Below are 26,518 nucleotides of genomic sequence, written 5' to 3'. Positions count from 1 at the left end.
CTCTTATCTGCTCTTCAAGAGAGTGATGATGAAAGGAGTTTATTTTCTACATCTCATTCAGAATTCCAGCCAGATGAATTTTTATTATCAAACTCTTCATCAGAATATGATAATAATGACAGTTTATATGACACTACTGTTACACAACCTTACTCACAGTCATTTCCAGATGAATGGCAAGTTGAAGCTGGTAAATTACCTTTACATATAACTTTTACTGGCAGAGAAAATTATAATTATGATAAAAGTTATCCACATAATAAACAAAATTTGTTGATAGTTCAAGTTTATAAACAATTTTTTACTACTCGAATATTAAAAATGATAGTTACAGAAACCAATAAAAGTGCAGCAAATTATTTAGAGAATAATAGAGACACTCATTCTCAGTTGAAGTGGAATAATACATGTGAAGAAGAAATGTGGAAATTTTCTGAAATTATCATATATATGGGGGTAGTTAAATATCCCAAGATATCTGATTATTAGTCTACCAATATCCTGTATAAAAACTGTCATACCAAAGGTGATGAGTCGCAACAGGTTTCAATTGATTCTGAGATTTGTTCATGTGGCAGGAAACAGATAAGCAACTGATGGTAGGTTGCACAAAACACAAAATCTGCTTGGTATGATTCATGAATAGTTTTCTAGTAAGTTCACCCCAGGAGAGATAGTTGTTGTTGATCCCTTTTACAGTATGATGATTCCTTTCAGAGGAAGATTACTGTTTCTGCAATATTTACCAAACAAGTCTCATAAATATGGGATTAAAAATAAATTATGCAGTCCTGTTTGTTATACATTACAAACTGCAGTATATTCAGGCAAAATGTCTCGTAGACCAAATAGTGGAGATATTGCAGAAAATGTTGTACAACTAGCAGAAAAACTTTTGTTTAAAGGTCGCACCATAATTTGTTACAATTACTATACATCTGTGCCATTAGCAAATCTATTGATCCAAATGAATACTCATTTGCTAGGCACACTTTGAAGCAACTGAGAATTTTTACCTACAGAATTAATGTAGCAAAAAATAAAAAAAAGGACAGATAGTTAGGAAACAAAATTCAAGTGGAATTACAGTAAAAATGGAAGGATAGTTTAAAATGGAATGATAGGCGTGATGTCCATTTCCTTATCACAAAACACACATTAGAAATGAAATCAACTGGTAAAAGTAATAGATCAGGAGAACCTGTCACAAAACCTGCAGCCATAATAGACTACAATAAAGGTAAGCAAGGAATCAAATTATATTATATATATATATATATATATATATATATATATATATATATATGTATACACAGAGATAATATTGTTGAAAATATAAAAAAGGTTTATGATAAAAATAAATTTACCAGACAAATAATCATATAATAAAACATTTAAAAAATAACATACATTATTTACGCCAATGAATAAAGTAGCTTTAATCCAATAAATTCAAGGTCTTCTCGTAGTGTCAAGTTCACCGTAATTTTTTATTTTTTGTTTTGTCTGCTGTAGTCGTAATGATTCATAAAAACAATTTCTATTTAGCCAAATTAGTCATAACTGTTTTGTTATCTCCAATTTTAATGTTGTTGTCAAAGTTCCTTGAAGTCTAATTTTCTTTGTCTGCGATGATGTCATTCCTCAACTTGTTCATATTCAGAAATTATCTTATCAGTCTTACGTAATTCTTTTAATGGTCTGCTTGTTTATAAAAAAAACCAGTGTTATGTTTATCGTTCACGAATTCCCCACGTTTCTCTAATCGTTCCCAAGCGTCCCATTTATGCTGTTTCTTTTCCACACTAACACTTGCACACTACCTGTTGTCGTCAACACACACACTCTTCTGTCTACGGCCTAGTTTGCTTCCCCTTCTTTTCATCACGCCACCTTTCGTCAGTGCAGGTCAGACTTCTACTGCGTGCGGATGTTCTGCCTGCGACTCGTTTTTCGTTTTCTTTCTCATTTAGTGTGGTGATTTTGGAGGCCTTAGCCTAGTTATTACAAATTCGTGATGCTGCGTATTATTCGTAAATGTTAAACCTCGTGAATTTTGATTCATTAATATTTTTACACTTTGCTCTTAACCGTAAAATGAATTTTAATAAAATGCGTACAGTGTTTACATTGTCTTTGAAGCGTCTTCATTGTAGATGTTAACCTAATTTTTACAACTAATATTTACATTTACAAGGTGTTGCAGTTTTAATATATAGAGATGTTTAGACAGAAATTGAAATAATTAAACCTAATTATGAATTTTTACTTAAGATTAATGAATAAACGACCATTGCCGATGCAGATGCTCCAATCAGTTCTTGTATTGAAGTATTAAGTATACATGCAGTTGGGATTAGATCTACAAAATTTCTGTAAGCAATATGCACATACATAATCGCATTCTAATCCCAAAGATTGGGTATATTTCATTAATTTTGAGCAATATTTTGTTTTTAGTGGTTTTCAAAGATTACTGATGTTACTTCTATTTTGAAGCATAATTTTTCACAAAAATACATGGAAAATGGTTATGTTTAGTGAACATTTATGTAATGCGTCAAAAATATTTTCATAAGAAAATAATATACAGTCTTCATCTAAATCAATTTCCATATCATTACATGTTTTGTATCTAATATTGTGTTTTATATATTTAGATTTAGTTTTTAAATAATCTAAATCAGTTTCATTCAAAGCTGTGTCAATCTTGTCAATTTTATAGATTTCATTAAGAACTGTATTAGCTTTGTTTTTTATATATCTTAATTGGAAAAAATGTAGCAATAAATTCAGTGTACTAATATTGTGATTTTATGTTTTAAAATCATTATAACATGATGAATTGCATTATTGTATTATTATATTATTGTATTATGTTATAACATTATGTTGCATGATATTGAATTTTCTTTAATCAATGTAAGGTTACTAAACTTTAAGTTTTGAAGAGAAACCAAAAATTCATTTAAGTGACAAATTAAGTCCATATCTTTATAGATTTTACAATACTAATTGTTTTTCATTTTTTTCTTATTAAAGTCCAATACTTTGGCAAACGAGCTATGTTTCGTTTTTTGTTATAATTTACCCAACATACATGGTTTATACAATTTGAGTGGCATTTATTAAAAAAAAAAAATTTAATGACTGTGAACCATACTTAAATAGGAAAAACCATTAGATATTTCAAAACTAGATTCTCTGAACATTTTAGATATTTTAAAAATGGAAAACTGGGTTTCTCTAATGTTTTTGACCTTCTTATTAAGTATACACATTTAGTATCTGATATTCAAACCAATCTGGAAATAGTGGAAATTAAAAAATATGTGAATACAAATAATAGGAGTTTAGACATTTTAGAGAGATTCTATATATACATAAACATAAAAGTAAATTTAAATTTGATCAACCTTCAGAGTATGAGTATGACTCGATTATAAAAAAGCTGCAATAGATGGTAGCACTCCTTCAGACATTGTTAATGCATAATTCTATTTCAAGTCTGTACATACTGTAACATTGGCTAGCTAGACCACATGTATATTTGTATATTCAAATTATTTATTTCTATATATGTAATTTTTAACTTTTAATGTTTAATTATTAATTTTATTTTTTACAAGATTTTTAATTTTAAAATTTTTAAATACAATATAATATATAAAAAAATGTTTAATTTTAATTTCAGTTTGTTAACTTTGAATCATTGATTTTTATAACTCATATTTAAAAAATCTAAGAATGAATTTAACAAATTTTTTTATTGTTTTTTATAAAAAAAAGTAAATTTTTTTTAATTTTATAATATTTATGTGTAATATGTAATTTGAGTTGAACAATTTGGAAAAAATGTATTGCAACTGATGGATGATGTGAGAAATTCGTGAAAATGTTTTTTGAAAGTATCATAAAATAAGGTAAGTGTCATCCTACTTTATTTATTGTTCTGTACTTAAGTTGATCAAATAAATATAATTTAGTATATTAGTACAAAGGAATATGATTCTTAAAAGAATTGATTTTATAAAAATAAATATGTACACAGAGAGACAGAGACAGATAGACAGAGAGGGGGGAGGAGAGAAATTGGGTAGAAATTTGAACAGCTTTTCAGCACAATAGTAAAAGATTAAATATATGTCTGAAAAAATTTACTTGACTAAAACTAAATCAATATTAACATTGAAAAAACATTATTCATTAGAGAGATGCTTATTTCCTCAACTTATAATCCATACAATCCATCTTTAAAATGTCTATTAAGAGCCAAATGGTTAGTTAGTTTGTTTCATGTTACACATAAGTTCTCAAGTTACAAGCTGACCATGCTTAATCTCTACAAGGCATCATTTCTCATCAGTATGTTAAAACTCACTTTATCAGAAGTCACTACAATAGAACTGCATTATACCAATAGATGAAAAGTGTATTCAAATATTTATAGAATAGTTAACCCACTGAAAAAAAAAAATGCTTTTCTACAAAATCCGTTACACCTCAGTAACAATCGGTATTACACCTCAGTTGTCAGAAACCTTTAACACAGTAGTATAACTCAGATGTCTTCAAAGGTACTGTGTTTTAGAATATTTTACAAAAAATGAACAGGCTGTCATTAAACAAGTCCTATAAGGTAAAAGCAAACAATTAGCAATCAGCAAAGCCATTTAAAAAGATTAAAATTATTTTCAATTACCGGAGGAAGTGCAGGAGCAGGTACAGTTGGAGGTGGATCAGAAAGAAAAAGAATCTTGCCATACTTCTTAATTTGATCACCCAGTGCAGTAAAGTGATGTTCATCAGCTCTTCTAACCATCAAATTAAAACTGAAATAACCTAACTTATACCACTCGCTCATTTCTGCAGATGAAAATGGTCCTAAAACAAAAAAAAAGAAAGAAAAGGTAAATACATGAAATAATTTAATGTAATATATTATAATAATAATATAAAATATACAATTATTTTAATACTTAATAAATAGATTTATATAGCAAATCAAAAGCCTGATAAAATACATTGTGGTAATCCAAACATACACTGCACTTAAAAAAAGATTAATTATTTTTACATTTTTTGTACAACCTTTACAAACAAAAAATCCTAAAAAAATTAAAAAAATGATTTTTCATTTTTTAATGAATTATTAACCGATTGCATCGCTGAATCTACATTATATCTTATTCCATATACCAAATAAAATCAGTGATATATCAATTATGGTAGTGACAGCAATGTAGGATATATAAATAAGAATATATAAATATGTGGTCTTAATATGTAGAAAAACTAATATGTAAAAAAAAATATATATATAAATATGCAAATATTCAACATTGTCTTTTCACAAGAAATGCAAAATATTAGATAAATCAGAATGACGAAAATGCTATTTCAAGTAACAGCAGATATTCCACTGAAGATTTATAACTTATGACCCAAGAAAACTCTACTCTACTCTACTCTAAAGAAACGAGTGAGGCCACAGAAAGGAATAACAACTAAAATCTAAAGAAAAATCCTTATGTCAAGAGAACTTTAGAAAGCGACCTGTTGAAACAAGAGAGTTTTGAGAGAGAAAGCAAGTTTTTTTAATGACAAATAAGGATGATTTTTAAATCAGACATAAGTAAAACAGGCCACATGATTTTATTAAAAACCATGTATATCAGACTGTGAAGTGTAACAAGAAACAAAAATATTCCACACAAACAAATCAATTCTTTTTTTTTTTTAAGACAAAGCAGCCTAAATAGTAGGGTTAGCAGAATACAACGAAAAAACTTGTAGAATAATACATGTTATCAAGATAAACCATCGATTTCTCATAATAAGCAATAGTTTATTTATGAATTTTATACCCTAAAAACCAAAATATTCTAATAATCTAAACACAATTGGTATTTTACATTTGAATTATTAAACAGTAATATAATTAAATAGAAACAATAAATTCCTTTTCTCAGTCATAATCATTTTGCACAGCTCCTACATTGACACATTTATGCTTACATATTTCATATTTGCATAAACCATTAATTTTTACCACAACATATGGAATAGATGAAAACATTTTACCACTGACACTTGACAGAAATACTTTCATTTACAAGAGATAATTTAATTGTTACACTTTTTAAACAAACCTAAAAAATATAAAAATTAAAAAAAAATTTAACTATTTAAAAAATTACAAACATGGTACTCTAAAATTTGTTATTTTTAACAAATTTTGGGAAACAAGAAAAGTTGGCAACCATGTGTAATCCAAAATTCTTTAATTATTGATTTTTCTGTTAATCCAAAATACACAATATGCTTTTTATAGATGGAAGAATAAAAGTTTTTTTAACTAAATAATATAACCCTAAAAGGATACCCTACAAGGATAAGCCTGATTTTCTTGACAAACATTGAGCAGGAAAGTATCCAGATCAGTCTGTAGGCACAACTAACCCACCGTTCATAATTGCTTGGGAGATTAGCATCTTTATTTAGTATAGGTACAACATTTATAAAGCAACTTTCAATCCAGAACTTTTTGATGAGGGACCATTGAAAAAATTGTTCATAAAATAATGGATAGGAAGATGGATAAAGGCCATTCATTATTTATGCTCCACTATGAAAAGAATATGAACCTCATCCAAAACCTTTCAAAATGGAAGACAGTTACAAATGAGTAAAAACAAGAAACAAATCCCAAGGTGTTTCAATGAAGAAACTGAAACAAGGTGAAGTAGCTAAGTTGTTCAGATAGAACAGATGTACTGATGATAATTTCCAAATTTTGGACACATTGTTGTTACCACCCATTGAACACAACAATTTCAAAAGTTGAAACTGTTTTGAAATATAATGAATATTATATTGGTTGGCATCAATCATATGAATCAAATGTCATATTATTCTATCAAAAGAAAACACTTAAAATAGTACAAAAAGCTACCCATTCATGTGTTTCATTTATGCTTAATAAATAAGCATATTTTATAACTGAAATCTGTTCAGAATCCACATTTTTTTTTAAATGTTGATATCTGTCATATTAAGTCTTAGATCCTTCCCTTTTATAAATCAGGGTAATTTGAAACATTACAGGTTTACCTATCCCTCATTTGCAATCCTCTACTAAATAGGTGAAATTTTCATTCTATATGAATGAAAAATAAAAATATATTTTATATTACTGCTCCAATCATACAGGCCAATTTCCTCTGTGCATGAGTAAATGCTTTGAAACTATCAAAAAAAGGCAATATGAATATGTTATCATGTACTTTTCAAAATTCTTTATGTATTTTTGTCAATAAAGCTTTTAATTTCAGCTATTACTTTTTCCTTTTTATTACAAAACATTTTTATTTTTGTATAGATTGCAATTTACTACAACTTTTTATTATTACTTTCTTTATCTTTTTTATTATCTTCCTTTATCTTTATTCTTACTTATACCTTTTTTATTATGTTTTCTATTAATCTGAACATAACAGATTTTATTTTGGATTCTAGACTTTAATTTTTTTTTTCTAATTTAACTCTTATCTTTGATAATATGATATTCTACATTTATTTTTTCCTAAAAACCATGTAAATAAGTCTAAGTAATTTTGTTATTTAATTACTAGTAATTTTAGTCCAGGTGAAAGAGTGAATGTTGTCATTCTTTAAGAATACAGTAATAATACACACCAATATCTGAAATGTTATTTTTTAACTATCACAGATGAAAACAATTGAATAAAAGTATTTAGTCATTTCCCCTACAAAAACAATAGTAAATATATAAAAAATTCATACATTTTTTAATAAACCACCAAAGTAATATTGAAGTATGGGAAACAGCTGAAAAAGGACTTCTGGAACAACTTTTCACAAAAACAGAACATTTAGGAATATCAACCTGCGATTCACACAGTAAAAGTCATGCCAGAACATTTATACCACAAAAAGTAGTTAGTAACATCCATTGCTGGAATAATCATTGATTTGCACAACTACATTCAATTCAATGTGTTAAATGTTTTTATTTACAAAAAACTAAAATGATACCAAAAATATTATATTATACTGTGGTACTATATTATCATCATACTTACTATAACGAGTGATTCAAAAAGGACTTAAACTTTAAAAGCATATAAAAATTTATTGAGAAAACTTACAAATTCGATTGAGGTCTGATTTAAAAAAAAAACCACATCAAGTTTGCCACCTAACATTCACATTGGTTTGTAATTGCTTCCATTTGCAATGCAACATACATCCCGCTAGAAGTCAATTTCATTCCAGACTTGTAGCCAGCAATTTGGGTGTTACCTCTGCAGCTGCGGCATTTGTGCAAAGTCTTAGCTCAACAAAATCAGCAGGCAAAGATGGTACATAAACCCGAATTTAATGAAAACCTACAGGAAAAAATCTAGCAGGGTCAAATCTGAGGAGTGAGGTGGGCATGCAACTGGACCTTCACGACAATCCACCGACCTGGGAATCGTGTATCAAAAAAGTTTCGGGCTTCTAGGTGGTGCTCCCTCTTGCTGTTAGTAATGGCATCCATCTTGGTTACCATCATCTAACTAAGTTATTAGAAAATTTTGAAGAATGTCCAGATAAATACCATTTATGATTGCCTCCTGGAAAAAGTACAGTCTCTATAAAGCTATCAGTCTAACCTTAAGGCTTTCATAAATATGCTGCAAAGTTTCACAATGGTTTTTTCTACCCTATATATTTGGCAGTTATGGGGTTCACCTTGCCACTGATGTGAAATATTGACTCGTCACTAAAAATTACATCGTCTAAAAATGTTTTGTTTGCAATTCTATCCATCATTTGCACACAGAACTGCAGCCAAGCAACTTTGTTGTCATCTTTATAATGTGTTGAACCATAGTTAGGTTGAATGGCTTTAAGTGCGATCCTTTACATAATACACACCAGTCATTTGTAGAATGCCAGTCTCACATGACGCATGTAGAGTTGATTTCTTCAGATTAAGTGCAAAGCTTTCTCTGAATTGTTCCAAAGCAGTTTCAGGGACGCATTGACGACTTCGTGATTTAGTGTATTTCATAACAACCTGTCACAGTAAAGGTTTGGTGCCAAGAGTAAATTGTATAGCTACTAGAATAAATTGTACTACCTTTCTTTTTCCTGTTTAGCCTCCGGCAACTACCGTTTAGATAATTCTTCAGAGGATGAATGAGGATGATATGTATGAGTGTAAATGAAGTGTAGTCTTGTACATTCTCAGTTCGACCGTTCCTGAAATGTGTGGTTAATTGAAATTGTACTACCTACTGGGAGTATATTGCTCCCTAGCATACTTTCTATGAAAATCATGTTGAACTGCAGTTGCTGACTCCAAATTGTGAAAATAAAGCACACAGTGAGCACTTTCCACATCAATAGATGTATCCATTTTTAACACTAATGCTGAATTTGTACTAATGAACTACAAGAGTCAAAACCTGATGTGTTTTGCTGTAAAAATGAGATCCTAACTGAATCTGAATAAGTAAGTTAACCAAATAAATTTTTAAATATTTTAAAATCGTGAAGCTGTTTTTGGATCACCCAGTATTTTAAATAGACCTAAATATTTTTAGTTCTTCGGATACTGGTTTATTTCTTCAAACATACCTTATCCAAGTAAAATATAGCTTCACCTTAAGTCAAAGAGAAAAAAAAACAACTGCTAGAAGAAAAAAAAGAAACTAAACCTCTTAGATCATGATGTTACCTTAAACTTGGGCACAAACATGTTTTAATGCCTAATAATGCTTATTATGAACTAAATAAAACTAGAATATTTAATTATTACTTGAGAATTTAAGTAATAATGATAAATAAAAAGGAACAAATTTTTCACTTTGAATCATCTTCAAATTACCTTGTACTTCACCCTGTGGATCTGTGTAGAACCATTGATCACTTTCGGGAACACGAGATACTGAAAGACTAACTGATTTTTGAATATGTGTTGGTTCTTCTCCTTCTACTAGCTTATCTACAGTCTCCTGCATCCTTTTCATTACTTCTGGTTCTGCAGTATCTGAGTAATAAAATCAAAATCAGATAAAGCATAATACCACATCAAGACACCATTTTTAATACTTTCACGGCTGAATGGAATTTATGTACTAATGCAACAGTTGGGAAAAGAAAAAAATTGGAAAAAGTGATAAAAATTCAACATTTATTACATACTGATGAGATGAAAATAACTCAAGCCATCTTATATAAGCTAATGAAATACTTTTAAACGTGACTACCATAGAGATATTTCTTAGGTTTAAAGTTAATAAGAAAGATATTTTCTACAAGTTTTAGTCATGAAAAATTTCAATGCTTTTTATCAATTTATTTTAAGCAAAACACACACACAAATTTAGTTTTCACATTGTAATGTGAAATTTGAAAATATGCAATTTTTTGTTACTATCTGCTGGTTTGTTAACCATACTTTACACAATATAAATTGGTTAAATAAAAGAACATGTCCGATTCAAAATGAAGATAACACACAATTATTGCTTCAATTGGTCTCACAGGCTGTTAAATGACATACATAAGGTGAATGTCACAAAAGAAATTCCAACAAGGTCAGAAATATGATATGGTAGAAAATGGTCGATATTACTGAGTATGTTATTATCAACAATTTCCATTATATAGATCCGTTTTTCAGTGAAAATTTCAAGTTACTTGAAAAATAGGGGACTGTAATAAAAGGAAAAGATTTGCTGCTAATGTAAACAAAAATTATCTGATTAAAATAATACATTTTCTATAATTAAAAATGTTATAAACAGAAAATTACATCTTACATAACAATAAGGTTCACTGATCGTACTTTACATGCATTATTTTCAAAGAAAAAAAGGTTGCAAGTTCTAGAATTAAAATACTGACGCTATGTGTTTAAAGAAACATTTAAATAATATTTTATTCATTGAAATATTTATATCTGTAGTGTTAAAATAAATAATATCGGAGCAGTATATGAAAATAACAACAAAATAGATATTATGCACAGTAAGTTAATTAAATAAATTTAACATAATAAATTTTTTAGAATTAAAAAGTTTTTTCTAAAGTAGAACACTAAAAACGCAAAAGAAGGTTCAAAATAAACAGGTGTAAATCATGGGTTAACTGCATTTTTGCAACCTGATGCCCACATTATCACAGGCAGCAGTATCCTAAAAACTGAAAATGTAAAATAAGGATAAATGCATGAATTGTCAGCAGTCTGTTACATTTTTTTGTTCTATTAAATAATGTTGGGTACAATCTCAATAAATTTTGTAACCCATTTATTCATAGCAATAAACTTCATATTTCAACTTAAGGAAATGCCTTTACCACTGAAGATTATTATTATTATTAATATTTTAGCTTTTAATACCTACAGATTTACAAGTTATGTTTTACCATGAAAATAAATACACTTTGAGGAGTAACAGTAATAACAAATTTGAAATAATCATTTAATAAATCTGGAAAACACTGCAAATAACCATAAACAAAACTAATACCAATTAATTATAATTACTTTTTTACCATTCATTTTAATAATAATTGTAGCGCATTTTTTCAACGTACATCAATCAGGGTCATCACCCACAGGAAAAATAAATAGCATCATTAATAAAGATTCATTTCATACTTACTTTATTTAATCAGACATTAGGTTATATCAGAAACACTAATAATTTTCATATAAATATTAATATTTCAACATTGTTATCAATAGACTCTGAAACTTTATCTCCCAACCTATTAGAAACTACCAGTAGCATTTAATTAAAATACTTTCAACTTATAATTTTGGTATGCCACCACAACCTTTTCCAATAAACACAAGGGTTATTCACAAAGTAACTCTTCTGATTTGTTATTAAAAGACACCAATTAATAAAAAAGAAGTATTATATAAATCTTTTATATACTTATATATTTTATAGCTATATACATCTTTTAGCTACTTTTCTATAAAATTGCCATCCAAATTTTTTCAATTCCATGTCATTTTCAAAATTCTGCGTCGCTAATCATCTCTTCATTTTTGGGAAAGGTGAAAATCATTAGGAGCCAAATCAGGGCTGTATGGAGAATGGTTAAACAACTCCCATTTGAAATTATCAATTTAGCTTGGAGTGCATACTGTAGAACACGAGCGAGTGTTGCCATAAAGAAAAACAATGCCTGAACTCAGTATGCCACATCATTTTTTTACAGCACTGTGCAACTTGCAAGCAAAAATTTGGATAATTCTGTTGTTATGACTCTATGATTTTCTCAAATTTTCACACTGAAACTTGCAACAAAATCATCTGTGACAACTTAGAATCGTCAACTTCTTTCATTGTTGTGAATGATTATTTGACCTTCCCAATACACAGGGCACCATTGTCTTACCGCACAATCACTTACGATATTCACTCCATATACTACACAAAGTTCGCAATGAATTTCAGGAGCTGACAAGTTTTTGGCACGAAGGAAACAAATGACAGCAGACACTTCACAGTCGGCGGAATTTTTTGACAGCAACCATTTCAAACAACAATTTTACAAAACAAACAAGCGAGTAGTATTTCAAATAAAATCCCACTGAACCGGGCCAATCAGCAGTTCAAAGATAAAATTGCTAATCCCACTCCTTTGTACAATACCGAGGGCGGAAGCTAATTTCCAAATAGCCCTTGTATTACAACTGTTTTCAGAATTTTGAAATTAAGTGTTTAAAAATGCAGAAATTTACATTTATTTCAAAACAAGTGTACAAGTAAACAAGTATTTACATTTATTTTTGTACAAGTGTATAAGAAGTATAGAGTATTCTGTTGCAACAGTGTAGACAGAAGGTCCTGTCTAAGAACATTTCTAAGATGTTAAATGACAGCAGTTATTATATTTGCTTAAGATTGGCTGAACAATTCAGGTAAAAATTGGAAACATATTATTAATACACATATCAACCAACCATATAATCCTCCACTTGTTAAAGTCTGGTATAATGATAAAAGCTGTAAGAAATTCCTTAATTCTTTAATGGTTAATATTTCATAGAAAAGAAGTGTTAAAGATTAAATCTGTATAGGACAAACAGTAACCGCTTTGCATATATAGTCCATAAACATGCATTGGGAATATACACCAAAATAATCAAAATGCAGGACTATAAATGTTTATTTTAATATTAAACAACCTCAAAGGAGGCTGTAATCCCAATCACAGTTCCTCAATTGCAGTACTGAGCCAGCCATTCTTGGATTAGCATTCAATGATGTAGTGCTCTGATACCCCAATGAGGTTCATTAATAACATAGGCACATAGGCATTCTATCTATTTAAAAGAAACTATAATTGAATTTAAAACAGGATACTACATCATCATAGAGCTTCACACAAGCTGATCAGCAAAAGTTCTAGCCACTTATCTGATAAATAAAATATTAGTAAAAAATAGGAAAGACAAACAGAATGAATCAAACAGTCAAGTGATTAATGGTAACTAAATCATTAACTATCATTAATAATAATCACATGATAATATTTATCACACAGAAATTCGTATTACCTTCAGTTCTGCTGGAAGACACTAACGGGGCAGGTGATGGTCGAGTATGAGGAGGTTCAGTACTATGTACAGGCATTGACACAGAATGTGAAAGTAGTGGTGATGGGGGATGTTGTTTTTGTTGTAATAGTAGCATTTGTTGCTGTCTAAGATGTTGATGTTGCTGTTGCTGCTTTTGCAAAGGAGGAGTAGGTTGTTTATGAACACGTGTTTCTACCACAGGTTGTGTCGGAGGACTAGCAGTCTTATCAGGCAATGGATCAGTTTTTTTCATAACAGGCATACCTGAAAAAATATTAATCAAATATTGTAATTTCTACATAAAACAGGATTTTCATATATGTAAGTTGCAAAAATAAAATTTCAATAGTTAGTCCCTGATGAAATATAATTCTACAGAAAAACTCTGTTCCATACGTTCATACAAATGTTGAAAGACTTCTGTCTTTACTTCTTACCTCTTGTGGTTTTCCTTCACCAATACATATTAGTTTACATTTTATTATTTAAAATACAAATTCTTTTCAAATATAAATGAGTAAAAATCAAAATAATTATTTCTTTGTTTTTAAGTTACAGTGATCTGAAAAGAACTGATATAATTCAATGTTTGATATTGTTGCACCAAACTGATTTTTATTTTAACTTAAGTGCTGTTTTTAACTAAATAGGAAATTATAAGTCATTTCTTTGATCATTAGACTTTTTTTTGGAAAATAATTAATAAAGATTAAATATACAGTTTGTATGTAGTTAACTGAAAAAGAAATCTATCATTTTATATTAATACCAGTAATAATTTGTTTTACTTTCTAGGAATAAATTCAATAATTTTCAAACAGTCTGAATTTATAGAAATTCCTATCTATAACATAAATGCTGATAAGTGCATTAAATTTGCTAATATGTTTTTTAAAAGTTTTTTTTTCAATTGTGATATTTTTTCAAAACTGAACATTTTAAATTCTGCAAAATATAAATAATAGTTATGAAAAATTTGATTACCTGTTACAATTTTCAAATCTAAATGAAATTCCAAGAATGGTAGTAGTGCTTCAGATGGTGTCCACGTACTTCCCCCTAGCGTTCAAGAATACTTGATGACATATCGCTCTAGTCTTATGGTACAAATCTACATGCTCATTTGTACGCCTACGGTTAAATCTGCGCAGTGCCTGTTGATTGCTAATAGCATTTTGGCAATCATCATTCGACCAAGGAATGGAAAGACATCTTGGGTTTCATGATGTTTGTGGGATATATCTGATAGCATTCTCAATTATCAAGGACGTAAAAGAGGAAAGTTGATCAAGGATGTCTGTGCCATCGTCATACTGTGATAGGAAGGCTTTATGGTAACCATTCCAATCTGCTTTTTCAACAATCCATCTCTGCGGCCATTTTTTTCCTTGTGGTTGACACCAAAAGCAATAATAATTGGCCTGTGATCATTGCTATGAAAGCCATTACAAACAGACCAATTCAAGACAAGGGAGTAAACTCTGTGAGCATATGGAGAAGTCAATGTTGGACAATGTACAAGATGATAAGGACATGAATATGTGTGTCCAATCATTTAGTTAGACAAAGGTCCAAGCCTTGTCTCACTCTGTTTATCATATTTCCTAGAGAGGAGCAGAAAGATGAACCCCAGGAAATATGGTGGGCATTGAAATCTTCTACTATTAACAATGGGATATAGGTGATGGGATTTGCGTGAGATTTGACATTTCTAGAGCATTGAACTCAAACCCACCGAGTTGGTCTAGTGGTGAACGCGTCTTCCCAAATCAGCTGATTTGGAAGTCGAGAGTTCCAGCGTTCAAGTCCTAGTAAAGCCAGCTATTTTTACACGGACTTGAATACTAGATCGTGGATACCGGTGTTCTTTGGTGGTTGGGTTTCAATTAACCACACATCTCAGGTATGGTCGAACTGAGAATGTACAAGACTACACTTCATTCACACTCATACATATCATCCTCATTCATCCTCTGAAGTATTATCTAAACGGTAGTTACCGGAGGCTAAACAGGAAAAAGAAAGAAAAGAAGAGCATTAAACTAAGAGTTTAGTGAAAAATGCAAACTGCAGATATGCAATTTGAAGGGGATTGAGACCTTCACAGCAATAACAGGAATACAGGTGGCTAGTGGAATCCTTGAAGCCAGCATCTCATTCCTCATGAAAATAGCAACTCTACCACTCTCTCTACTGTCTACTAGACAGTCGTATCTCTCAAAGAAATAGGCTGAGTGTTACTGCACCTTGTTATAAAAGATATGTTTCTTGGAAGTACATTAGTAGTTCATGTGCACGCACCAATATTCTAAAATCTTCAATGCCAGACCAAAGACCTGTAACATTCCACTGAATAATGTTCGTAAGTAAAGGTACTTATAGATACCAAATTGTAGGAAAATATATAAAAGTTAGTTTATGTGATCCAGTTTTTTCTTTTTTGTATTTTTGATTTTAAAGAACTCAGATGTCCTGGGGTCAGGCAGTTCCTCAACCATATCCTCCAGTACATGAGGTGATGGAGGAAGAGTTGGAAGAATGGGAAGTCACAGATGACATCCCCGATGGAGTGGTTACATGGGTTCTCTTAACAGGGAGTTTATTAGACGGTTTACTGCTAGCTGTTTTTACTCCTGCCCATACAGGTAAAACGTTGGAGACAGGAACTTTCAGAGGGATCCCACTGTTGGATCTACTAACTAGAACTAATGACTTTTTGTTCATCTTCGTCAGCTCTGAAATAGTGGCTGTAAGTAAAACAACTTGATCAGATAACATCTTAACAACTTTTTTTAGCTGATTGCAGGAGCCACACTGCTGATTAAATTTGTAGGAGCTTGTTTTGATGTAGCAGTGACAAAAGATACATCTGGTTTAACCAGGTTCTGTGAGTTAATTGTCTTTTTATATTCTCTGCGTGCTGCCTGAAAAGACAGCTTCTGCTTGGTAGAGATTCTGAGAATTTCCTTTTCTTCCTTAAAAGTTGGGCAATCTCAAGAGCGAGCAGTATGCGAACCACTGCAATTAGCACATTTTTCATCTTCTTTCAAGCAAGATGTTGTAGTGTGACCATATCCTTGGCAGTTAAAACATCATCAAGGGTTGGGAATGACAGGTCATACTCTAACTGAAAGATAACCAATTTTTATTTTTTCTGGTGGGACTGGAACGTTGAAAGTCAGTATAAAAGGTGTTGGTTCTTCCATTCCGCTCTGTCTTTTCATTATATGCTTCACTTCTATAACATCTTGGGCACGGAGCTCATCAGCTATTTCACTGACATCTATATTCATAAGATCTCAGCAGAAAATTACCCTGTATTATATTGCTCGTATTATGGAGATGTAAGATAGATCGACTCTGCTCATCATTGAAGGTTTCAATCAGAATCAATCCATCACGTAATTTTCTGATGTTCTTCGGGGAACCACTTGCACCTGTTATTGCTTTGTTTATCACGAAGGCGAAACCTTTTGGAGGGAGCCACTTTCCTGACTATTTCGGAGAACAATGAATCTAATATTTAATATTCATGTCTAATGATTTGTAATTCTCTTCCACAGGACTTTTATCCTAGTCAGACAAAGCTGAACGAGGCCTCTTCACAAGACTATGTTTGGTGGTTTTTTCATATGGACCACCAACCATCAAAATATTTGTATTTGGAACTGAAATTTTAGTCCCATGAGTACCGACGATAAAACGGACCACTCCAGCAGAGCGCACACGTACTAGAGTGTGCTCTCTGCAAAATACAACTGGGTTCGCCCTGGTGCCCAGAGGACATCGTTCAAGAATTCCTACATAGAGCCATTCACCCATCAGCACAATAGTTCCCACATTGGGTTACGATTGTGTTTCATGAGATGTCACAACACCACCGAGTGTAAATGTAAGAAATCAGTGTAGGGTGTTATTGTACAGTTGTGTAAGGGTATATGTTGTAATTTTTATAGTGTTATTGGTGTAGTATATATGTATAGTGTAAAGTGTTCTGCAGTTCAGTGTGTAGTGGGAAGAAAAGCTGCAGAGACTAGGCCCATGGGGACGCCAATCACCAAATTCTTAAAGAATAAGACTCCCCGTCAGGGGTGGAGCAAGAGGTGCAACCCTCCACTGCGCAACACGTAATTATAAAATTTTTGCTCGTGAATGAGTTCAAGCAATGGAAATTTTCTGGAGATTGACTACACAGTTCAAGGACCAGACATTGTCAAGGACTTCGCTGTCCTGAGACCAGCATTACAGATGAAAACATTCATACAATTTGAAAAATTCTTGAAGACTATTTACCGATGAGAGTATCTAAACCTGCAGAACGTATCATAGTAAGTTATGGGAGCTGTCAAGCTATTAACAAAAACGACCTACAGTTCCGTAAAGTGTGTGCCAGATGGGTCACTTGCCTTTTGACCACATATCACAAGTTGAGATGTTTTGTTGCAAGTTGAGGCTTACTGCTAGGTTTGCAAAAGGTGATGCATTTATGAGTCGGATCATTACCTGCAACAAAACATACGTCCACCACTACACTCCCCAGTTGAAATAAACCAGTATGCAGTGGCAGAGGAAAGGGGAGCCAGCCCCAGTGAAAGCCAAGACTCGACTGACAGCTGGTAAGGTTCTTTCAACCACTTTTTTTTCGACTCGCAAGGCATTTTGCTCATTGATTTTTTGCATCAGTGATGCACAATTAATGCTGCTTATTAATGCGAGCTTTTGAGGGCTGCATATTGCCACAAAAGATGAGCACAACCAATTCGTGAGGCCATCCTCCACCATGACACTAGGCCCGATACTGCAGCTCTAACGGTCTCAAAACTAGAAGAAATGCACTGGACTCGACTTGATCATCCTCCCTACAGCCCGGACCTATTGCCCTGCGATTTTCATTTGTTTGGGCCGCTTAAAGAAAGTCTAGGAGGGCAATGATTTGAAGATGATGAGGGCGTGGAGGGATTTGTGCGCAATTGGCTCCTGACACAACCAGCTTCATTCTACGATGCTGTGATAAAAAACTTACTTCTCGCTGGGAAAAATGTATTTCTAAAGCAGAGAACTATGTAGAAAAATAAATTATATTTGCCTTTTATTTTTCAATAAATAAATTTTTTTTCAAAATAAAATCCTATTTATATATCATTTAATTTATCATTAAATTATTAGTAGATATAAATTTCAATACCCAATGAAAAACAGAATAGTCCCATAAAATAAATGCTATTACTTTTAATCCTGTATTTATATTGTTATAAAAAGATCATATGTGTAAAAGAAATCAATTTATTAACTACCAACCTGATAATGAGGTAGATGTTGTGAGAGGATGCGCATGTGCGTGGTTATCTTGGGAAGGTGCACTTGTCTTTCTTGTAGGAGGTAAACTATTTGATAAACTTGATGTACTATGAGATTGTCGTAATGGGGGAGGACCTCCTTGATCTTGGTTTTTATCCTTTTGTAACTTCTTTGTATCCGCTTCTACGACAAATAAAGTCCTAAATATAATACATGTCCACAAAGATTTTATCCTTAGATACATAACCATAACACAAAAACTAAAGATCAATATTTTTAGTGAAAGTTATACTTAGTTACTATTATAGATTTGAAATCATCTTGACAGTGAAGGTCACATGCTCTTTCCCCTTCCACTGCCTAAGATTTCTCATTTTCCCTACACAACAGTAATAATAAAATACTGAACTGTTCCTTTTTTATTTCAGGCCAACATTTTGTCAACTCATTTTACATATTTATTAGCAAGTTATTTATTGAATTACTCTGGTTCACATAAGAAGTTACCATTTCAATGAGAAACTTTTCATTTTATATAAAATATTTCCCTAATTTTTTCACATACTCAAAAATTTGGAAATGTTATGGTTAAACCAAAATATGGACTTTAAAACTGAAAAATTCATAAAACTTTACACAAAATCTGATTTTCATCCAGAGGTCCTGAGGTCCGAATCCCAGTCAGGTATGGCATTTCTCAAACGCTACAAATTTCCATTGAGCTGAACGATCAGAGCAGTTGATGCTCACACACCTCAAAAAGAAAAGATGTCTTCATCACCTGATAAATCTGTCATATTTTCATCACAGTCATCTTGTAAGTTCACTAAAATGCATTGTAAATGGTTTTCCCGCAATCTTAATGAAAATCTTCTACCTGAAGGTTTTCTGTGTTTTAACGCATTTTCTTCAGTCATCTAATTTAATGTAATACTGGCAGTTATTATGATGGTAATCAAAGCAACTTCATGCCCCATTTATGGCATCAAACTCACACTAACTGTATTATTCTTTGTTCATCAACAATAGACTGTAATTAAGGAATTGTGTATGAAGGTTTGTGTGGTATTTTCTTCTCTTCTACGCATGAAACAATTTCCACCTTTTTTGTGTTGGTCACTGGCACTTTCTCTTTAAGCGCAGAATGATAGCTGGCATATCAGTTATGATAACACAGCTTTCTTCCAAAGATAACAAATTTACTAACCATTCTCAGAATACATTACTGCTCATTTCTTGGTGGAAGTCCCCTGTATATGCTTTGACTGAAAATGATACAGCAGTCTTTATAAAACCAAGTTCACCGTAACCTCTGTGAAATAAAATTAAATGGGATCTTTTCCCCAACTGGAATCTTAAGGCCACCACTGCTGTTGAATTCTGCCCGATATATTTCCTGAAATTGTTCTGATTTACCCACATTTCACCTAAGTAAATTATTGGTCAAGAATTATTTTGTCTAATTTCAAGCATTTTCCTTAAAAATCTTACCTGAGCAAGAACAATGTCAGACCTCTCCATCAAAAATTTCTGCCATCATTACACTTACCAAAGTGAAACCCTAATTGTCTTATAATTTTCATGTGGAATACGCACTCCCAGCAAGATTCTTTTTTTTAAAAAGTCTCTAATTTTACTCCATGTCAGATACTCCCTTCTATCATAAAATTCTTGAATGAAACTACGAACTATATCTTTATTAAAATCATCCAGATCAGTTACCTAGAGGATTTTTTTCCAAGGTGAATTTTTTTCAAAAGAATGTTCGCATAATTCACCTTGGACTGAAGCATTTTCATTATCTTCACAACAAACATTTTGTACAGTATGCACTGATAAAGAACACATGGTTGCGGTAACTTCCTAAGTTTTATTAAAAACCTCCTTAATAACAGCATTAGGTTTGTTATGCACAAATTTTTTTAAATAATTATATACCCTATAAATCATTTTTTTTTTACATTGTTTCTCAAGGTGAGAACTGTTTGCTGCCAATTTAACTCGCATGCTTACACAATTAAAAACTTAACTTTTACAATTAAAGATTAGCCAAAAAAACTGCATGTTCAACTGATAAAAAACCTTAATATGAACTAGTCAAAATTTTATTGCAAAACAAGAGTTGCATGTGCGGTGACAAACATGACGTAACAACATCTTGAATTAGTAAACGTACACCATTTAAAATAACAATTAAACTGAATAATATAAATGATTATTATACCAGTTTTTTATTTAACAAAAGATCTGCTTCTGAACATACTGTTAATAACAATACAAAAAGGAATGAAGTAATTAGATTGTGGAATATATGTGAAAATACTTACAATTTTTTAGAATGAGGTAATCTTATTGTGAACGTAAAATACTATATGCGGGGTTTTTGAAAAATTAGATTTAAATTTTTGAGATTTAGTTCTACTGAAAATATTCATTTATGTGTGGGCTTATTAGATTCCTGATGCGTAGTTGATGATGGATGCAGTGATGTATTGGCTGTAGTGCTCCACACAGCTGTAGAATAGAACTGGTGGGGAGGCAAGATGAGGAAGTCATGTGACCTTCATCCGCAAGATGATTTCAAATTTATTTTAGCTACAAATGAAGATGTTATCATGAAGATGTTTGTTTCTTTTGTGTGTGTGCGTGTGTGCATACATGCTCGCATGCATGTGTGTAAATTAAAGATAATTCATAACAAGTTTATTGTAGTACATAATCAATGTTCTTGGAAACTTCCGAGACTATAAAAACATTACGCTTTTAAAGTCTATCTCAAAGGTACCATCCAGTCGCCTAAAAATTACTTGTATAATTTTATGCAAACGTATTTATTGGTGATAAAAGTTGGTTGAAGGTTTGCACATCAAATATCATACTGTTCTCAGATTAATTAATGATGGATATAACTCTTTTTATAAAAATTTAATCAAATAAATCAGAATATAAATAAAAGAATTTTAAAAGAAAATTTAATATACAACCAAACGCAAAAGAAAATAACACATCCTGTGAACTTTTCTTTTATAAACTAACATTGGATTTTTCATATACAATATGTGTACATTAAACTTAGGAATAAACAGCATACAATACGAACAAAACTGGTATAGGATAATCCTGCAAATATAACTTCAATGTTTCAGAATTACTTCAAAAATTTTGACAAGGGTTAATCAACTTTCTCATTAATAAACTAACTGAATTAAATTAAGTAAATGACTGTCAAAATAAACATTTTTTAACACAAAAGTAAAAGAATGTCAAATATACAGTATATAACAGAAATTTAAAATAATGTAGCATTAACAACTAAAAAAAATTATTAATTAAATTAAAAACTTAATGGAGAAAAGTATAAAAACATATCTAAATTAAGTCCTAAAAAAAAAAACTTGCATCATGTGGTATGTACCAAACAGCTATACCAGATAATAAATGAATTCTATTCTTCATAAAAAAAGCTCAGAAGAAAGTAAAAATCCTTTCACACAATTTAAATCTGCTAAAAGTACAAAAAAAAAATTGATATGTCAAGGCTATTTATGAGACTTTAAATAAATTTAAATAAAATACAAATATTTTTAATAGAATTTTTTATTATTTCAGTTCTAGAGTATAATCAGTGTCAACATTCACTCACTCATCTTAAGTATACCTCAACAAACTTAGTTTTCAGTTTTAAATTTAAGTAATATTCTTAAAAATTATATCACATTTTATTCCTTATTTGACAGACAAAAGGGCTTATACACAACTATATTTATTTTTGATATTACCCTTACTTCACTAACTTTCACTTTGTTTACTGCATTGTAATTTTAGACATCTTGCATTTTTATGAATAAAATGGTTATACGTGCCATGAATGATAGTTTTATAATAAAGTAAATTTGAAAATAATCTTAAAACTATTTTCCTACTCCACAAAAATTATAAAAGTACAACAGAGTGAAATATGTAATAAAATTTAGGAAATAATATTTAAAGTTAAAAGCATTTTAGGTTAATGTTTTTTCTGGTTATTTTCCACTTTTCAATAAATAGTTATTGCATTAAAAAACATTAATTTTTAAAAAATGAGGTATTGCTTATTGTTTGTTTTGATAGTATGGATAAGAAATGGTTTATAGTAGTAAGAAATAATCACTTACACAGTACCAGGATTTTTATTCCTTAAAATAAAAAATAATCATATAAGATATTAATAATAAATACCTAGTCTTTCATAGTGTGTTGCAGGTCCGTTAGGTGTATGCCTCTCGACATTGTTTGATTCTGTATTTTGTACCCTGTGATGAGTCATGGCATCTCCTCTACTTAAATCTTTATCACGATTTTTCTGTTTATTGACTCTAGAATTTTCAGTCTCCTGTAAAATAAATTTAAAAGATTATCTTTGATATAACTTTTATTTAGTTGTCATAAAAGTACAAATTATATACTGAAGCATTAAAGCCAATAAACAGTAATATAATTTCATGTCCATTGATCAAACTAAAATGGTTGTAAGAAAAAGAAAAGAAAAGTGAAAAATATGGTGCCAATGAATATAAAAACCACCAGTGACGCAGTGAAGCACCAGTGACAAATTACCAAGGAAAATAAAAAATGAACAGGGCTTGTACTCTGAACAGCATTATTCTCAAAAAAACAACTACAACTAATTCCTTTACCCCTTGATTGTTTTACATTAACTATAGCTGTTGAAACTGGAATAGATAATGTAAAACAAATAAACTTTCTGTCACGAAACAATGCTTCTTTCCTTACATATTAATAGTAATAAGAAAGTTCCACGACTCTAACTACAGAACTGTGCAGCAAAAAGCTATGTGTAGCTTTGAAAGTTATTACCTCCAAGCTTGCTCATTCAGAATATGTAATCTTATAACCCCATATTGTTACCATTCTGCAATAGCTAATAAATTAAAAAAACATGCTCATATCAAATTTTACAAAAGCTTCATTAAATTGGATAAAGAGTTTAAATTAATTTGTTGGGACTTTGAGCAGCATGCATATTTCACATACAATGTTTGGTAGAGTGTCAACTCACAACAATAATCATCAAGGGCACCAAATCATCTACAGAAAATGCAGAAAACATTTGAGAATTTGGCCAAAAGGACAGACACCAGAAAAATCCATAACTGTGGGTCATGGTTACAATTAGTAATGCAATCTGTGAAGAAACTTTGAACACACATTGCATTGCAAAGTTTATCTTCTACCTCTTGTCTCTATAAAAAGCAACTGTATGTTGACAACTGCCAAGCATTTCACAAGATTGCAATGATGACCCAAGTTTTTCATCTCTAGAATCATCGGAGATAAATTCTTACCCGGTCTGTAACTGATATAAAGACAAAGCAACAATTAAAATGAAACAACCTGAAAGGTCATATAGACACCATTGAAGATCAAGTACAATCATGAGCAACTCAGGAAAGTCTTTAAGGAAAAGAACTTTGCTGCTGTTTTTGAGAAGTGGAAGAAGCAATAGAGATCACACTGAATATGTTTCCAAGGAGACAAAGGAGGCAAACTCAAAAGAAGAAGAAACCTCATAGAAACATTTGTAGTAAAAACTTCACCACCACAAGATTTTTTTTTTCTCTGACCACAGGATTTTCTTCATAAAACAATTCCATAAACCTACAGAATTTCTAGAATCATCAAAGGTTAAGTGCTTGTTGGGTTTATAATTATGATATAAAGACAAAGCAACAACAATCGTCAAAAAGAAAGAGCACACATTCACCTGAAGCAGGTGAAGAAATTGCTTGCATATTACATTTTTTAATCAGGATATATTTATCAAAAATTTGATCCTCATGGAGTTGCAGTAAATTTTTACTTTTACTATGATGATTTAAAGTATGTGAAAGATGTGTAACGAAAGTGATTACTGAAGAGGAAAAAAATACAAATGGCTGTCATACCATGCTAACATATCTGTACTGTTCGCACCTCCCTCTAAGTTGTAATTTTTAACAAGAAATAACATGATACTCATTTCACATCTGTATTCTTCTACCTAGCCCCCCTGTGACTCAGCCCTGTTCCTAGTTAAAATGAAGGTCATACAGACACCAGTGAAGACATCAAGCACAACCATGAGCAACTCAGGATAGCCTTTAAGGAAAAGAACTCTGCTGCTGTTTTTGAGAAGTGGAAGAAGCATTAGAGATTACTGATTATGTTCCCAAAGAGCCAAAGGAAGCAAACTCAAAAAGGTGCAAAATTTCCCAAGGTGGTTCTTAAAATTACTTTAATATAAAATAATAGTAAAAGTTTTTTTTATATCACCAACCACTGGCCCAGGCGGTGGAAAAATGGGGTTTTGAAGACAAAAAAAATCACACCTCCCTAATCAAACTGGTTTAAAGTGGTCATTGTCCTCTAAACATTACCTAAAATTTTTGTCAGAAACAATTTTTGATAAGACCAACCCTTACACAAGGAATGACAAAATGTTGCTGGAATTGTAAAAAGATGGGGCTTATCATATGCTAAACATGTGAAATTTTTATTCACCTGCAATCATTGTCTCGCTGAGTAAATTTGAAGTTTTTCTTAACTTTAAGGTGGAAAGCTTTTTTATCCCCTACTTAGCTGAAATCTACCTCCGCCTTCCGGTGCACCGAAAGGGATTTTTTATCATTGACTGCACTTTTTATTGTGCCTTTGTCAAAAAAAAACTTTGTAAAGTACGCTATTACTTTAGAAACCACATCAAACATATGATTTTACATTAAAAAGAAAACAATTTGCAAACTAACACTACAGATAAAGACATTTGCTGTTAGTGCCACATCTTAAAAGCCACATTAAAAAAGCAACATAGCTTTTCCTCAAACTTTTATTGATTTTTACATGAAAAAATAAATACTATTGATACTACCACTGAAAAAGAGGAAGTGTCCATCATGAAGCTGCTTCAAAAAAAATAATAAAAACTATATGAAGTCAGCATTAGCACAAGATAAAAATTTGTAATGTTTTTCTGTTGCGCTCATAAAAGAAAAAACCAAACAAATAAATTTTAATTTGAAAACTTGTAATTATAACTAATTATGAAAACTGCATAAAAATGACTGTAATCTAATTACAAGTGTTTATCATATTAAATACATACCTCATTCAGAAGTGTGGCAGATAAGTAAAAAAATAATGAGACAAGTCATAGTCAAAATGAACTGGTAATACGGCAGCAGATCTTCCACATCAAAAGACAAACATTAGAAAAATTGAGAACTGTTGTGAGATCAGAATGATAACTGAAATTAAGATATTAAGTAATGGATTGATTTAAAACATTTTATGTTTAACAAAACTTTAACCTAGGAATTGGAGGTACAGAAAATGTGTTAAAAGTTGGTTCTAAAATATTTTACAATCAAGTAATAAGAAAACTGAAAGACTCTGCGTCTGAAAGGTGATAACCGAAGACCACCAACCACGGACTTTAAGTTTAATCAACAAGAGTGATACATAAGCATCTTACAAAATTCCAATAAAACAACTAAGAGTAAGTTCGAAATCAAAATCGAAAGAATGAAAATCCAAAATTATATAAATCCCTGCTTGTTTCTCAACAGT

General features: G+C 30.9%; 1 protein-coding gene across 5 annotated transcripts in view; it reads right to left on the bottom strand.

Moving 5' to 3' along the window:
- Positions 1-26,518, bottom strand: part of LOC142319084 (uncharacterized) — a 118,942-nt gene that overhangs the window by 46,341 nt on the left and 46,083 nt on the right. For 4 of the 5 annotated variants that reach the window (XM_075355963.1, XM_075355966.1, XM_075355968.1 and 1 more), the window contains exons 8-12: positions 23,132-23,285; positions 18,914-19,096; positions 13,595-13,879; positions 9,899-10,060; positions 4,703-4,884 (exon numbers count right to left, since the gene is read on the bottom strand). In XM_075355963.1, coding sequence (XP_075212078.1) covers positions 4,703-4,884; positions 9,899-10,060; positions 13,595-13,879; positions 18,914-19,096; positions 23,132-23,285 — 966 coding nt within the window. The remainder of the gene's footprint in view (positions 1-4,702; positions 4,885-9,898; positions 10,061-13,594; positions 13,880-18,913; positions 19,097-23,131; positions 23,286-26,518) is intronic. The other variant, XM_075355965.1, reaches the window with a different exon arrangement.

The sequence above is a fragment of the Lycorma delicatula genome, chromosome 2, assembly GCF_047948215.1.
Source record: "Lycorma delicatula isolate Av1 chromosome 2, ASM4794821v1, whole genome shotgun sequence".
Taxonomy (NCBI): domain Eukaryota; kingdom Metazoa; phylum Arthropoda; class Insecta; order Hemiptera; family Fulgoridae; genus Lycorma; species Lycorma delicatula.
Note: the sequence above shows the minus strand (reverse complement) of the source record. Positions and strands in the feature narration are given on the sequence as shown.